The 15,089-nt window shown below is 45.4% G+C and overlaps 1 protein-coding gene across 4 annotated transcripts in view; it reads left to right on the forward strand.

Moving 5' to 3' along the window:
- The window catches only part of THSD1 (thrombospondin type 1 domain containing 1), a 30,032-nt gene extending 22,025 nt beyond the window's left edge, over positions 1–8,007 (forward strand). For 2 of the 4 annotated variants that reach the window (XM_032150970.1, XM_032150972.2), the window contains one exon: positions 6,383–8,007. In XM_032150970.1, the coding sequence (XP_032006861.1) occupies positions 6,383–7,761 (1,379 nt within the window). In that variant the 3' untranslated portion in view covers positions 7,762–8,007. The remainder of the gene's footprint in view (positions 1–6,382) is intronic. The other 2 variants (XM_032150971.2, XM_058437941.1) reach the window with 1 other exon arrangement.
- Positions 8,008–15,089: the final 7,082 nt, after the last annotated feature.

Here is a 15,089-nt window from a genome sequence, read left to right on the forward strand (position 1 = left end):
CCTATCTTGAATACCTTGCCTTTATATACAGGCCAATCTGGCTTTCTAGAAGAAGCATCAACAACCTGGAATTAACAATCATTTTTGAGAAATGTGATATTATGTCATATTCTGGCATCTTCTTTTTTTTTTTTTTTGAGACAGAGTTTCGCTCTTGTTGCCCAGGCTGGAGTGCAATGGTGTGATCTTGGCTCATGGCAACTCCGCCTCCCGGGTTCAAGCGATTTTCCTGCCTCAGCCTCTGGCATGTGCCACCATGCCCGGCTAATTTTTGTATTTTCAGTAGAGACGGGGTTTCTCTATGTTGGTTAGGCTGGTCTCGAACTCCCGACCTCAGGTGATCCGCCTCCTTCGGCCTCCCAAAGTGCTGGGATTACAGGCGAGAGCCACTACGCCCAGCCGGCATCTTAATTCTTTAATGCTGAGTAGGAACTGGAAATTTGTGCATTATAAGTTAGCAAGAAGGTAGGTCCTACAGACTCGCCTGCCGCTACTATAAGTGGTCCTCAGATATCGCTTATGTGGATAAAAATGATCATTTCTTCCAAGTGTTCTCTTTGCCCTAGTCAACCTATTTTCCATTCTCTGGAAATGTAAAGATATATTCACAGGCTGCATAGCATCAACAATCTCCTTTACTTCAGGTGAAAGAGGAAAAACTAGAGATAGAGATGGGTGAGGCCAGCAGCTTTTGGGCTTTTCTCCAGTTGTGATTTTAAAGGAAGCCAGCCAGAGTAAAAAGATAACAGAGTCAAGTGAGGAGGTTCATGGTGTGTAATAGCAATGCTGCTACCCACTGTCATGAGCAGCCACTGCAGGTGAAGGAAGTGATACATCAGGGAACAAACCTTTCATCATTCAACTGTTTTTACTTGTTTGGGAGTTCAGAGGTTGGTTTGGCTTTAAAAGAATATTCTTATGCCAGGGTCTGAATGTAGTTCTACGTCATATGGTCTATCTTGTTCAACAAGAGAGTAGTATAATTAAATTGCTGTTGCACTGATGTTCCATCTGGTGGAATATTGATCATTTTGCTATTGCCTTTTTAATAATGAAGGAAAGAATCAATCAGTTAAACTAGTGTTTATTGAGCACTATGCAAGTTACTGTGACTGTGGTTGGGAATGTGTTAATAAGATATGACTGTCTTGAAGGGGCTTATAGTAGCTCAGAAGGCACATAAACAGGCTTAATACTCAGTACAATATTATAGGGCCTGCAATGAAAAATGTACCCACAGCTTGCTATAGAAGCTTTCAGGAGTGATAATCCAAGCCCAAAACATCTCCAGTCTTGGAGGAAGTGATTTTTTTTATTTTTTATTTTTTTGAGACAGAGTCTCACTCTGTCGCCCAGGCTGGAGTGCAGTGGCGCGATCTCGGCTCACTGCAAGCTCCGCCTCCCGGGTTCACGCCATTCTCCTGCCTCAGCCTCTCCGACTAGCTGGGACTACAGGCGCCCGCCACCACGCCCAGCTAATTTTTTGTGTTTTTAGTAGAGACGGGGTTTCACCGTGGTCTTGATCTCCTGACCTCGTGATCCGCCCGCCTTGGCCTCCCAAAGTGCTGGGATTACAAGCATGAGCCACCGTGCCCGGCCAATATATTTTTCTTTTTTTTTTTTGAGACAGAGTCTTGCTCTGTTGCCCAAGCTGGAGTGCAGTAGCATGATCTCAACTCACTGCAACCTCCGCCTCCTGGGTTCAAATGATTCTGCTGCCTCTGCCTCCCAAGTAACTGGGACTACAGGTGCACGCCACCACACCCGGCTAATTTTTTGTATTTTTAGTAGAGACGAGGCTTCACCATGTTGGCCAGGCTGGTCTCGAACTCCTGACCTCAAGTGATCTACCCCCTTTGGCCTCCCAAAGTGCTGGGATTACAGGCATGAGCCACCACACCCGGCCAAGGAGGTGATATTTGAGCTGAAGTTTGGAAACTGAGGTGTCCCTCAGGTTAAGTAGGTGAAAATGGGAGTTTTAGCAAAGGGAACAATGAATGAAGACATGGAAGATGGCACATTAAGAGACCTGGAGAACTGAAAGTAGTTTAGTGTGTCTGGATGATAGTGTGCCAGGGAGGGGTGGGAGACATGAGGCCAGCCAAGTAAACAGGATTCATATCCTGAGGGGCCTCGAAAGTTGGAACCTGTGTTTTCATGGTATCTCTATCTGGCTGTAGCAAGGAGTATAAATCAGAAGGTTAGGCATGGCAGCAGATGTACCTGTTGAGAAAAGTTTTTCAGGAACCTATCTGCAAAATGAAGTGCCAGCAATGGTGATGGAGGGAGAGGAGGATTCAGACTCTGTATGTGGCAAGTGATGGAGAGGGAGCATGAAGGATGAAACCCAGGATTTTAGTACTGGAAACTGTGTGAACTGTGATTCCATTCCTTTGAGATCAGATATATCAGAGGAAGCACAAGTTGTAGGGGAAGATGGTGAGTCTTGGGCATTTTGAGATGGAGGTGGTGGGACAGCCAATGGAGATAGTAGAGCTAGTGGAGCCAGGAATGGACTCTAGCTCTCCTTGGATCTAAAATTCATGCTCTTCTCTCTAAATTACATAAGCGAATGTTCTCATTGAAACCAAAAGGGAGGGAGAGAGCTGCAAGAGCGATGTAACAGTAGCCAATGCTACAGAATGAGCTCCTTTGAATTTGACTATTAGGAGGTCATTCATAACTTTGGTGGGAGCTGTTTAATTGGAATCTTGGGGATAGGTTGCAGGAGACAGAGGTGATGTAGGAGCAGTAAGCAAATGCAGACCCCTCTTTTCAGTGAGCATGGCTGGGAAGACAAGGAGCAAGATAGGTCTGAAAGTGTGAGAAGGTTGGAGAAGGGTCTTTTTAAAGTGCGAAGAGCTTGAGTATGTTTATGTGCTGAGGAAAAGGAGCTAATAGAGGAGCAACTGGAGATAATTGCTGCAGAGGAATGATGTCCCTAGACAAAGGAGTCCTAGAAAGCATTTGCTTGTGGCCTCACCTTTTGTAGGAGGACAGTTCTCCCACTGATTATGTGGCAAAAAGGTAAATAGAGGTGTGGCTGCTAATAAGTTTATGGGGCAGAGGAGGATCGCAGAAGAAGCTGGGCATGTACTTGCCTGATGGCTTCTATTTTGTGTGTGTGTGACCTATTAGAGTGCTAAGGAAGTGGATTGGATAGGGGGCTTAAGAAAGTGGTGAAATTGGAAGCAGGTGTTATAGGGGATCCATGGAAGGATCTGTGGGCAGCTGAGGTTGGGTGCTGTGATTGTGCAGGGGCACTGACCTGCATGGTTGTGTTATTTTCTCCACCAGTGCAGCAGCTAGGAATTCACGTGTCTGAGGTTCACATGTCTAGGGTCAGACTTCTGCTGCAGAGCGGGGGAAGAGCTATAGCTCAGTATTAGAGGTCAAAAGAGTTGAGGTTGGGCCAGGCTTGCTCAAGCCTGTAATCCCAGCACTTTGGGAGGCCGGGGCGGGCGGATCATGAGGTCAGGAAATCGAGACCATCCTGGCTAACACGGTGAAACCCCGTCTCTACTAAAAATACAAAAAATTCGCCAGGCGTGTTGGCGGGCGCCTGTGGTCCCAGCTACTCGGGAGGCTGAGGCAGGAGAATGGTGGGAACCCAGGAGGCAGAGCTTGCAGTGAGCCGAGATCGCGCCACTGCACTCCAGCGTGGGGGACAGAGAAAGACTCCGTCTCAAAAAAAAAAAAAAAAAAAAAAAAAAAAAAAAAAAAGGCCGGGCGCGGTGGCTCACGCTTGTAATCCTAGCACTTTGGGAGGCTGAGGCGGGCGGATCACGAGGTCAGGAGATCGAGACCACGGTGAAACCCCGTCTCTACTAAAAATACAAAAAATTAGCCGGGCGTGGTGGCGGGTGCCTGTAGTCCCAGCTACTCGGAGAGGCTGAGGCAGGAGAATGGCGTGAACCCGGGAGGCGGAGGTTGCAGTGAGCCGAGATTGCGCCACTGCACTCCAGCCTGGGGGACAGAGCGAGACTCCGTCTAAAAAAAAAAAAAAAAAAGAGTTGAGGTTGTTGGAAGGAAAATGGTTTCAGTAATGGATCATGGTTGTAAATTGGTTAGGGGGAGAAGTGAGGCTGGGAAGTGTCTGGCAGATGGGAGAAAATGGAGGGCTGGAGAATCAGAAGTCTTAATGTAGTAATAGTGAGTTAGTGAGAGTAGTGAACACAGCTAGAGCGGTTGAGCGGTTTAAGACTTTAGAAGAGGAGCAGACAGTGGGAAGGTACTATATGTTGGATGGACCTGAAGTCACCTGGATGGTCCTAGCTCTGGCATAGTAAGGGAGGCTGGGACCCAGGTGCTAGAGTGAGTGATGGCTAGCAGGAGGTTGGGAGATGATGGTGTTGAGGGAGGAGTAGAATGGTGGTTGGCAAGGATGGCATGGGCATCAAAGGAATGGAAGTTTTCTATGGAGGTGAAAGAGCGCAGGTTGGAAATAGCAATAGGAATGAGCTTGGGGAACACACTCCACTTCTGGCCCTGTTTACTTATAAAGAAAGTATGTGTAATCCCAGCACTTTGGGAGGCCGAGTTGGGCAGATCACGAGGTCAGGAGATCGAGAGCATCCTGGCTAACATGGTGAAACCCCATCTCTACTAAAAATACAAAATAATTTAGTGAGGCATGGTGGCGGGCACCTGTAGTCCCAGCTACTCGGGAGGCTGAGGCAGGAGAATGGCATGAGCTCAGGAGGCGGAGCTTGCAGTGAGCTGAGATTGCACCACTGCACTCCAGCCTGGGTGACAGAGCAAGACTCCATCTCAAAAAAGAAAAAAGAAAAAGAAAAAGAAACTGTGTGACAGCTTCCTCTGAGAGGGTTTGGGGAAACCATGCCCTGCAGGGTAGCCTGGCTTCAGTTGGGACGAGGAGGTAAAGGTGGTGTTCTGTGGAGCAGTTAGGGATGTTGGGGAATTTGTAATCAGCTGTCCCCTAAGGGACAGTACAAAGAGTGGGCAGTGGGAGGACAGGTGGAGAAGATGAAGCACAGAGCTGGTGGTGGTGATACAACCATGGGAAAAAAAGCCATAGGACTGGTGACCAAAGGGGAAAGAGAGGGGAGGGTCAGGTGGCATTAGTTGGTCTCAGGTTTCCAGGTGTTTCGGTGGCAGTACAGGTGGAGGCTCCAGGTGGTGCCTGCATTTTGATGAAACATTTTGATGACTGTGGGACAAACCAGTTTGAGGAGGGAAAAAGAAGAAAAGTACCCCTCACAATGGAAGGTAGGAAGGGGAGTGGATGGCTGAAAATAGAAGAGAGAGAATGCAGAGGCTTTAACACTTAGGAAAGACAATTTCTGGATAATAGAAGGGGGAAATGAGTTGTATTATTTATTGCCAAGTCTTACTTTCATCAGTTAATTTCCCTTAAGACGTACATATGTAGGTACCTAAATTTGAAAATTTCTGGCTGGGCATGGTGGCTCACACCTATAATCCCAGCACTTTGGGAGGCCGAGGTGGGCAGATCACGAGGTCTGGAGTTCAAGACCATCCTGGCCAACATGGTGAAACCCTGTCTTTACTAAAAATAAAAAAATGAGCCAGGCATGGTGGCATGCACCTATAGTTCCAGCTACTCAGGAGGCTGAGGCGGGAGAATCACTTAAACCGTGGAGGCGGAGGTTGTTGCAGTGAGCCGAGATCGTGCCACTGTGCTCCATCCTGGGCGACAGAGCAAGACTCTGTCTCAAAAAAAAAAAAAAAAAAAAAAAATTTCTACATCTTACTTCTGTGTGGAAACTTGGAGGCCAATTCCAGCAGGAGCTGGTGAGCATGGGAGTCACCTTGATTATGGCTTACCAGGTCACCTCGCTTCTGTGGGTCTCTGTTTTTGCAGTGTTTCCCCTTTGGTGATCTTGTTTGGCTTCAGCTGCCAGCAGAAATCCATATGTAAGACCAGAAATCCCAGTCCTTGTTTATTTTCCATCATTCCTTAACTGCTAGATAATTAGAGTGAGTGACTCAGAGACCTTAAAACCATGCAGAGCAAACAATACTAGAAAATACATATTTGGGCCAGGCACGATGGCTCATACCTGTAATCCCAGCACTTTGGGAGGCCGAGGTGGGTGGATCACAAGTCAGGAGTTCGAGACCAGCCTGCCCAATATGATGAAACCCCAGCTCTACTAAACATACAAAAAAATTAGCCGGGTGTGGTAGTGCGTGCCTGTAATCCCAGCTACTTGGGAGGCTGAGGCAGGAGAATTGTTTGAGCCTGGGAGGCGGAGGTTGCAATGAGCCGAGATGACACCATTGCACTCCAGCCTGGGCAATACAGCAAGACTCCGTCTCAAAAAAAAAAAAGAAAAAGTAAAAATACATCTGTTCCTCTGTGTTTTTTGTTTGTTTATTTTGTTTTGTTTTTTTGCAGCTTTCCAGCCATCCAGCCCATCTCCTCTTCAGCCCCAGGGTCCAGTGAAGTCCAACAACATCGTGACTGTCACTGGTATATCCTTGTGCTTGTTCATCATCATTGCCACCGTGCTCATCACGCTGTGGAGGAGGTTCGGCCGCCCAGCCAAGTGCAGCACACCTGCTCGACACAATTCCATCCACTCCCCCGGCTTCCGGAAGAACTCGGACGAAGAGAATATCTGCGAGCTGAGCGAGCAGTGCGGGAGCTTCTCGGATGGGGGAGACGGGCCCACGGGGAGTCCAGGGGACACAGGCATCCCTCTGACCTACAGGCGGGGCGGGCCGCTGCCTCCCGAGGACGATGCCTCTGGCAGCGAGAGCTTCCAGTCCAACGCCCAGAAGATAATCCCACCTCTGTTCAGCTACCGCCTTGCCCAGCAGCAGTTAAAGGAGATGAAAAAGAAAGGTCTGACGGAAACTACCAAAGTGTATCACGTGTCTCAGAGTCCCCTGACAGACACTGCCATTGATGCGGCCCCCAGCGCTCCCTTAGATTTGGAAAGCCCGGAAGAAGCTGCAGCAAACAAGTTCCGGATCAAATCCCCATTTCCGGAACAGCCTGCGGTCAGTGCCGGGGAAAGGCCTCCCTCCAGGCTGGATCTGAGTGTGACTCAGGCCAGTTGTGCCATAAGCCCCAGCCAGACTCTGATCCGCAAGTCACAGGCGAGGCACGTGGGCAGCAGAGGGGGCCCGTCCGAGAGGAGCCATGCCAGGAACGCCCATTTCAGGAGGACAGCGAGTTTCCATGAAGCTAGGCAGGCCCGGCCGTTCCGAGAGAGGAGCATGTCCACTCTGACTCCACGGCAGGCCCCTGCCTACAGCTCTAGGACGCGGACCTGCGAGCAGGCAGAGGACAGATTTAGGCCTCAGAGTCGAGGTGCCCACCTGTTTCCTGAAAAACTGGAGCATTTCCAAGGGGCAAGTGGAACCGGTGGTCCATTAAACCCTCTCCCTAAATCCTACACTTTGGGGCAGCCCTCGAGGAAACCAGACCTTGGGGATCGCCAGGCAGGATTAGTGGCAGGAATTGAGAGAACAGAGCCCCACAGAGCTCATAGGGGACCGTCCCCCAGTCACAAGAGTGTCTCAAGGAAGCAGTCTTCTCCCACATCCCCCAAAGATAGCTACCAGAGGGTCAGTCCTCTGAGCCCTTCTCAGTGTAGAAAAGACAAGTGTCAAAGCTTCCCCACTCACCCTGAGTTTGCCTTCTATGACAATACGTCATTTGGCCTCACTGAGGCTGAGCAGAGGATGCTGGACCTCCCAGGATATTTTGGGTCAAATGAAGAGGATGAAACCACAAGTACACTTAGCGTGGAGAAGCTGGTGATCTAGACTGAGAATCAGCCTGAGCTTTACACAGCTTGGGTCTGCTACTCGCGTTTTACAGATTTTTTGTGTAACTATTTGTACCACAGGACAGAATGTGAGGAGGAAGTAACACACACAGAGGAGGATGTGTGTGTATGCATGTGCTTGAATTCACAAGGAAGAAATTATTTATCTTGAGCTTTTTCCTTTGTTATTCAATTTCTATTGATTTACTACTAATAACATGATAATAAAATGTAAATGAGCAAATGGGGCTTGGTCTGTCATGTGGCTATGAAAGATAAGATGTGACTTTTGAGTAGAACATGCTCTGAACATTGCATTGGCAGTTTCCAACCTGAAGCAGAAATCTGGAACCTCAACTAAAAAGGGATGGAGCAAAGTTAACTTGGTGTCATAATTCTGAATTGCAATTTATTAAGTTGTAAATACATTAAGAATTTGACTCCTATAATGGCAGCATCAAACAGGTTTCGTATTTGGCTGATTAAGTTAGTTATGACAATTAGACTGCTGAGCTACTTAGAAATGGTGATACCACAGATATTCAAGAAATTTCAGATGAGAGTTGAGTCCAGGTGACTTGACAAAATTATATGAATTAATTCTGCTTTAAAGAGATAATGTAAGAAGCTGGTGGTTCAGGTAGTGAGTCAAATGAAGACCTATCTGTTCTGAGCAAATAAATAGTAAACACTTTGGAAAAGAAAGTATTGTATTCTGAGGAAATGGGTAGTAGGTACTGACCATGCCACTACCTGGGACCAGGATGCTGATTACGTGTTCCTGGACCAAACTGGCAGCAGATACCTCAGCGTGGGAACTGGTGCATGTATGTTGTTATTAAACATAACTTTGTCATGTTGTTCAGAAAATGCATTAATTAACTTTAGGTATATATAAAGCAAGTAGAACAGTTTACAATTTTTTACAGTTTAAGCTTCTTTTTTTTTTTTTTTCAGACGGAGTCTTGCTCTGTTGCCCAGGCTGGAGTGCAGTGGTATGATCTCAGCCCACTGCAACCTCCGCCTCCTGGGTTCAAGCGATTCTTCTGTCTCAGCCTCCCGAGTAGCTGGGACTACAGGTGCTCACCACCAGGCCTGGCTAACTTTTGTATTTTTAGTAGAGACAGGGTTTCACCATATTGGCCAGGCTGGTCTGGAACTCCTGACCTCGTGATCTGCTCTCCTCGGCCACCCAAAGTGGTGGGATTACAGGTGTAAGCCACCATGCCCGGCCAAGCTTTTTTAGTTAGAAGAATGAGTTAAAGAAGGAAATAAGCCTTTTTAGACATTTATAATCCCTTTTGTTTGTGTTTTCAATCTTCTACATTTTACAGACAAGGCTTTTTTTTTTTTTTTTAGACGTAGTCTAGCTCTGTCACCCAGGCTGGAGTGCAGTGGCATGATCTTGGCTCACTACAACCTCTGCCTCCCGGGTTCAAGCGATTCTCCTGCCTCAGCCTCCTGAGTAGCTGGGATTACATGCGCCTGCCACCAGGCCCAGCTAATTTTTGCATTTTTAGTAGAGACAGGGTTTCACTGTGTTGGCCAGGCTGGTCTCGAACTCCTGACCTCGTGATCCACCTGCATCAGCCTCCCAAAGTGCTGAGATTACAAGCATGAGCCACTGCACCCGGCCACAGACAAGACATTTGAGGTTCAGGGAGAATAACAGGATTGGCTAGGACATGCACTGATACATTATTCTAAATATCATGCTCTTTCCACTCTACCATCACAAACTTCACAAGTCTTTTTTTTTTTTTTTGAGACAAAGTCTCACTCTGTCACTCAGGCTGGAGTGCAGTGGCGCAGTCTTGGCTCACTGCAACCTCCGCCTTCTGGGTTCAAGCAATTCTCGTGCCTCAGCCTCCTGAGTAGCTGGAATTACAGGCATCTGCCACCACATCCGACTGATTTTTGTATTTTTAGCAGAGACAGGGTTTCGCCATGTTGGCCAGGCTGGTCTTGAACTCCTGACTTCAAGTGATTTGCCTGCCTTGGCTTCCCAAAGTGCTGGGGTTACAGGCATGAGCCACCATGCCCAGTCTACAAGTCTTTTCTAATAGCAGAAACATCAGGAGAAAGCTGGCCCTTTTTGTTTGTAAGAGGGTATGAAGAGACACCTCTATTAGCTTTTCCCAATGGAAAGAAGCTTTCTACTGCTTAATGAAATGTTAGGACTGGTCTTGCAACTTGCTTTGTTTGGCAGTAAGGGCCAGACAAAAGAACCTAAAGGTTTTGTTCCTTTATTAGAAGTCTATCATTAGTTTTAGGTACCACATGGGCAGTCTGCAATCTCATGTACTCCTTTCAACCCTTGACCCTAATGACTTATCTGTATCCCTTGAGTAGCTGCATTTTCCTTCTTTTTCGTGGTGACCTCTCTAACTGCCACACCCACCCTGCCTTTTAGATTATGTTTTCTGTCTTCCTTTTAGAGTTTATCAGGATGTCAGCCTGCAGGTGATGTTTCAGGGACCATTGGAGAGACTGAAATTGGATGGGAAAGACATCACAAATGCAAATATTGCAATTTTCAATTTTTCTCTCATATTTGTTGCATTGCCACTTCATTTGTGTCATTTTAATTGAAAATCAAAATATACCTCCTTTTGGCAATGTTTTAACATTAATTACCTTTTAGGAATAAGAGGAGTAGATTACTCAGAGCTCTCGGACAGCTGGTATTTGCTAATGCCAGGAAGAGGAAACCAGATTTTTTAATCTTCGTTTTCTTTGTTTATCAGACTAGAAAGCTTTGTTTTCTTTCCAAGTTCACAGGCCTGCATGCCAACCTTTGAGGACAAAGGGTACGTGCTTGCTTGTTTTTGATTTCACAGTGATGTACCCTACAGTGTCAGACCAAAACAGATATGGGAAAGGTGGAAAGTAGAGGAAAACACTATGAGCAGAAAGATTTTCTGTTAAATTATGTTCTTCTCCATTAAAATCAGACATCTAAATTAATATCGCAGTGAGCTAACAACAGCATCTAACATTTTCTCTATCTACCTAGCCCACTTTTCTGGAGCTCTAAGAATAAAATCTCTGGGCCAGGCGTGGTGGCTCACACCTGTAATCCCAACACTTTGGGAGGCCGAGGCAGGCAGATCACTGGAAGTCAGCAGTTTGAGACCAGCCTGGCCAGCATGGCAAAACGCGGTCTCTACTAAAAATACAAAAATCAGCCAGGCATGGTGGCTGGCACCTGTAATCCCAGCTACTTGGGAGGTTGAGGCAGAAGAATTGCTTGAACCTGGGAGACAGAGGTTGCAGTGAGCCAAGATTGTGCTACTGCACTCCAGCCTGGGTAACAGAGCGAGACTATCTCAAAAAAAAAATAAATAAATAAAATCTCTGTATTTCAAAGTTAAGCTAATTTGATCTCTGCCTCTGAGAAAAAGGAAGATGCCTCAAGCATTGTCTTTGGTGGATATGTGGGAAATTTCATTAGAAATAATCTAATCTTCACCATTGTGTCCCTAGGTTCTAGCCCTTGTGGCTGCCATAGAATAGGAGCTCAATAAAATTTGTTCAATAAATGACCAGCTATTCAAAAGCTTTCCAGAAACAGGGGAACACAAACTTCTATAAGAAACAAAAGGCATGCTGGCATTACATTGATCATCAGCTGCACTAAAAATGGTGGAATAATAGCTTGAAAGTCCAGGGGGAAAATGATTTTCAACTTGAGACGCCTCTATCCAGTTAAATTACTTGCGAGGGCAATATAAAGACATTGTTACACATGCAAAGACTCAGAAAGCTTACCTGCCAGACACCTTTTCTTGAGGAGTTATTAGAGCATGCACTCCATCAGTAAAAGAGCAGAGTATCCTGAGGAAGCCATGGGATTCAGGAAGCTGCAGATGTGACCCAGAATGTCAGTTTTGTGGGTGACTAAGCCACCAGTTCATGTCTGAGCAAGAATGGGGAACCCAGGAAACAAAGGTATTTCATGGAATATACAGTTGGAAGAATTTGAAGATACACTTCAGGCAAAGAAAAGGAAAATAAGAAAAGCACCTAGAAATTTTATTTTCTGAAAGACTCTATAAGAAAACTATAAAACAAATATGAATTAAGTTAAACTGAGTCATCAATGGGCTTTCAAAAGAAAAATATTCTGAGAAATAGAATGGGTAAGATGGCACAGATTTCTTCTTTCAACAACAAAAAAATACTAGGCAAAGTAGCAACAACAACAAAGTAAACTAACCATGATTTTCAGAAACAGAAGCACAGGGTTGAGACATTGTGATTACACAGAGGAAAATCAGTCCCAGCATACTACTTGGCTCTCCTGTGGACCAACATTTTCATAAAGTTAATGCTGCTTATTGGTTATTGTCTATTAGAACCAACTTATGGAAGACTTAGGCCAGGTGCGGTGACTCACGCCTGTAATCCCAGCACTTTGGGAAGCCGACGAGGGCAGATCACGAGGTCAAGAGATTGAGACCATCCTGGCCAACATGGTGAAACCCTGTCTCTATCAAAAATACAAAAATTAGCTTGGTGTGGTGGCACATGCCTGTAGACCCAGCTATTCGGGAGGCTTGAGGCAGGAGAATCACTTGAATCTGGGAGGTGGAGGTTGCACTGAGCCGAGATCATGCCACTGCACTTCAGCCTGGCAAGAGAGTGAGACTCTGTCTCAAAAAAAAAAAAAAAAAGAAGAAAAATAATTATAGTTACTGAAGGGAATATAAATGTTATCAGTCATGGATATCTAGGAGAATACAGCTTTGAAAAGTTTGGAGGTAGAGGGGTTTGAGGCTGCAATGAGCTATGATTGCACCAGAGGTACTCCAGCCTGGGCAACAGAAGGAGGCCTCATTTCTAAAAAATAAAATAAGTTTGGAGGTAGAAGCAGAGGTGGGGAGTTCAAGAGAAATAGGAGTTCAAATCTCCTATCACAAAATGGAGAACCAAGAGGTGCTGTCTGTATTTAATAGAACTAAAAACAAAAGTTTAAGGATATCGAAGTTACTAGAGTGAACAATAGGACTAAAAATTGTGATGTTAACTATCGTGCACTTTAGGGGGGTGAATTAAGCTGACTTTTTATCAGTCCTTGCAAGAGTCAATAATGTCACAAAATAGCAGCTTACTCATTCATACAGTTGAAGATCATCAGGAGAATTTAAAACCACAAAGGTCAAAGTGGTTGCCCTTTGGAAGTGGGACTGAGGCTGGGGAGATAAAAAGCAAGGAACAATTGCTTTTTGTTGTAGGTCTTCCTCTACTCTTAACCTTTTTTTTTTCTTCTTTTTACATTGACAAAACAAAAACCAAACATAACAATCCTGGTGAGTGTCAGAGATAATCTATTTTAATGCCTGGAAATATATTCAGTGAGTCATCTTGTGGCTATTAGAGGGAGGATTTGCTCCTAGTGTTAATGGATCTGCAACCTCCTCCACACCATTTTTTCCCTTCCTTGGGGATCTAGATGGTTCATGCCTACAGCTGCCCTACCCTGCTGATGGTTCTCTGGTCATTCCAGCTGCAGCAGTCTCTCACTGCCTGCCTCTTCTCAGGATGCCACCTCTGCTGCCAGTGTGGGTGGGTGGGTGTGGTGCCCCCCCATCCTGCTGCTACTGCTGTTACCAGTTTCTCCCTCGACTGTTGCCAAAACACATCATGTGGCATTTTATTATTATAAATTGATTGATAAAAGTTCCAATGTATGAACTTAAAAGTTTACTATTTAGCTCATAATTATATAATTACTTGTAATTAAAATTTTGCTTTTTCTGAGTGTTATACCATAGAACCACTTTAAAAATAATTTTTCCTTAAGAATAATATATGCTCATTATAGAATATTTGAAAAACAAAATTGCTCCATTCCTCTTCATCAGCTTGGGGTACAAAAGGAAATTTCATTTGGTCAATATTAAGTTAGATGGCTATATAGGCTGAGCAGGGTGGTTGATGCCTATATTCCTAGCACGTTGGGAGGGAAAGGCGGGTGGATCATCTGAGGTCAGGAGTTCAAGAGCAGCATGGCCAACATGGTGAAACCCCGTCTCTACTAAAAATACAATTAGCCAGCTGTGGGGAGGCGGAGTTTGCAGTGAGCCGAGATCGCACCACTGTGCTCCAGCCTGGGCGACAGAGCAAGACTCTGTCTCAAAAAAAAAAATTAGCCAGGTGTGGTGGCACACGCTTGCAGTCTGAGCTACTTCAGAGGATTCTCCTGAGGCAGGAGAATTGCTTGAATCCGGGAGGCAGAAGTTGCAGTGAGCCGAGATCGGGCCACTGCACTCCAGCCTGGGTGACAGAGTAAGACTCTGTCTCAAAAAGTTAAAAAAAAAAAAAAATTAAATAATTAAATAATTAAATAAAAAGACGGCACTGAGTCTGATATACCACTGTTAAAGAGACGGTCTCTCTTTCCTTCAGTGCTTTGGCCTGAAATAACTCCTAACCCCCCAGGGATGCTTACGCTTTCTCTTCCTGAGATGTCACTCTGGCCAGAAATGTGGAAGTCATCCTAAACTCTTTCCTCCTTATTCTTCATATTTACTTAATACTAAGTCCTTGGAGAATTAAGCACCTCGCCCAGGTCACAAAGCATCCACTTAGTGCGCCTTAGGAGCCAAAATCTAGTGCTTAGGAGGCTTGGGCTAAAGCACACTGTTTTTTAATTTAATTTAATTTAATTTAATTTTTTTTTTTTTTTTTTTACTGCTCCTTGCAGAGCAGGGCTACCCCATAGGCAGTATACCCAGAGTAGCCCAGGCACACTGTTCTTAGGTAGGGTTATGCTGATTGTGGGTGGCAATAAGCCTTCTTAATGGAAGATGTGGATGGAATAAAGCTGCCTCGGGTGCCCCCACCAACTCCCACCCTGGAAACTTCTCTTGGCATTGTTGCCATCATTTAGCTACTAAGTGGTAAAAGTAGCATTCACTTCCTCTGTGAGTTTGATGTCAAACTTTTTTTCTTACTTTGTTTTTTTCAAAACTTTATTAATAAAATTTCCAAGTAATCAAAAAAGTTGAAAGAATAGGATAGTAACATTCATATATTTATCACCAGGCTGAAACAACCATTAATATTTGCTGTATTTATTTATCAGGTTGAAGTATATGAAATGATAATAAAAAGGCCGGGCATGGTGGCTCGTGCCTGTAATCCCAGCATTCTGGGAGGCTGAGGCGGGCGGATCACTAGGTCAGGAGATCGAGACCATCCTGGCTAACACGGTGAAACCCCGTCTCTACTACAAAAAAATACCAAAAATTAGCCGGGCGTGGTGGCGGGCACCTGTAAGTCCCAGCTACTTGGGAGGCTGAGGCAGGAGAATGGCGTGAA

This window comes from Hylobates moloch, unplaced genomic scaffold, assembly GCF_009828535.3.
Source record: "Hylobates moloch isolate HMO894 unplaced genomic scaffold, HMol_V3 SCAFFOLD_4, whole genome shotgun sequence".
In the NCBI taxonomy this organism is placed as follows: Eukaryota; Metazoa; Chordata; class Mammalia; order Primates; family Hylobatidae; genus Hylobates; species Hylobates moloch.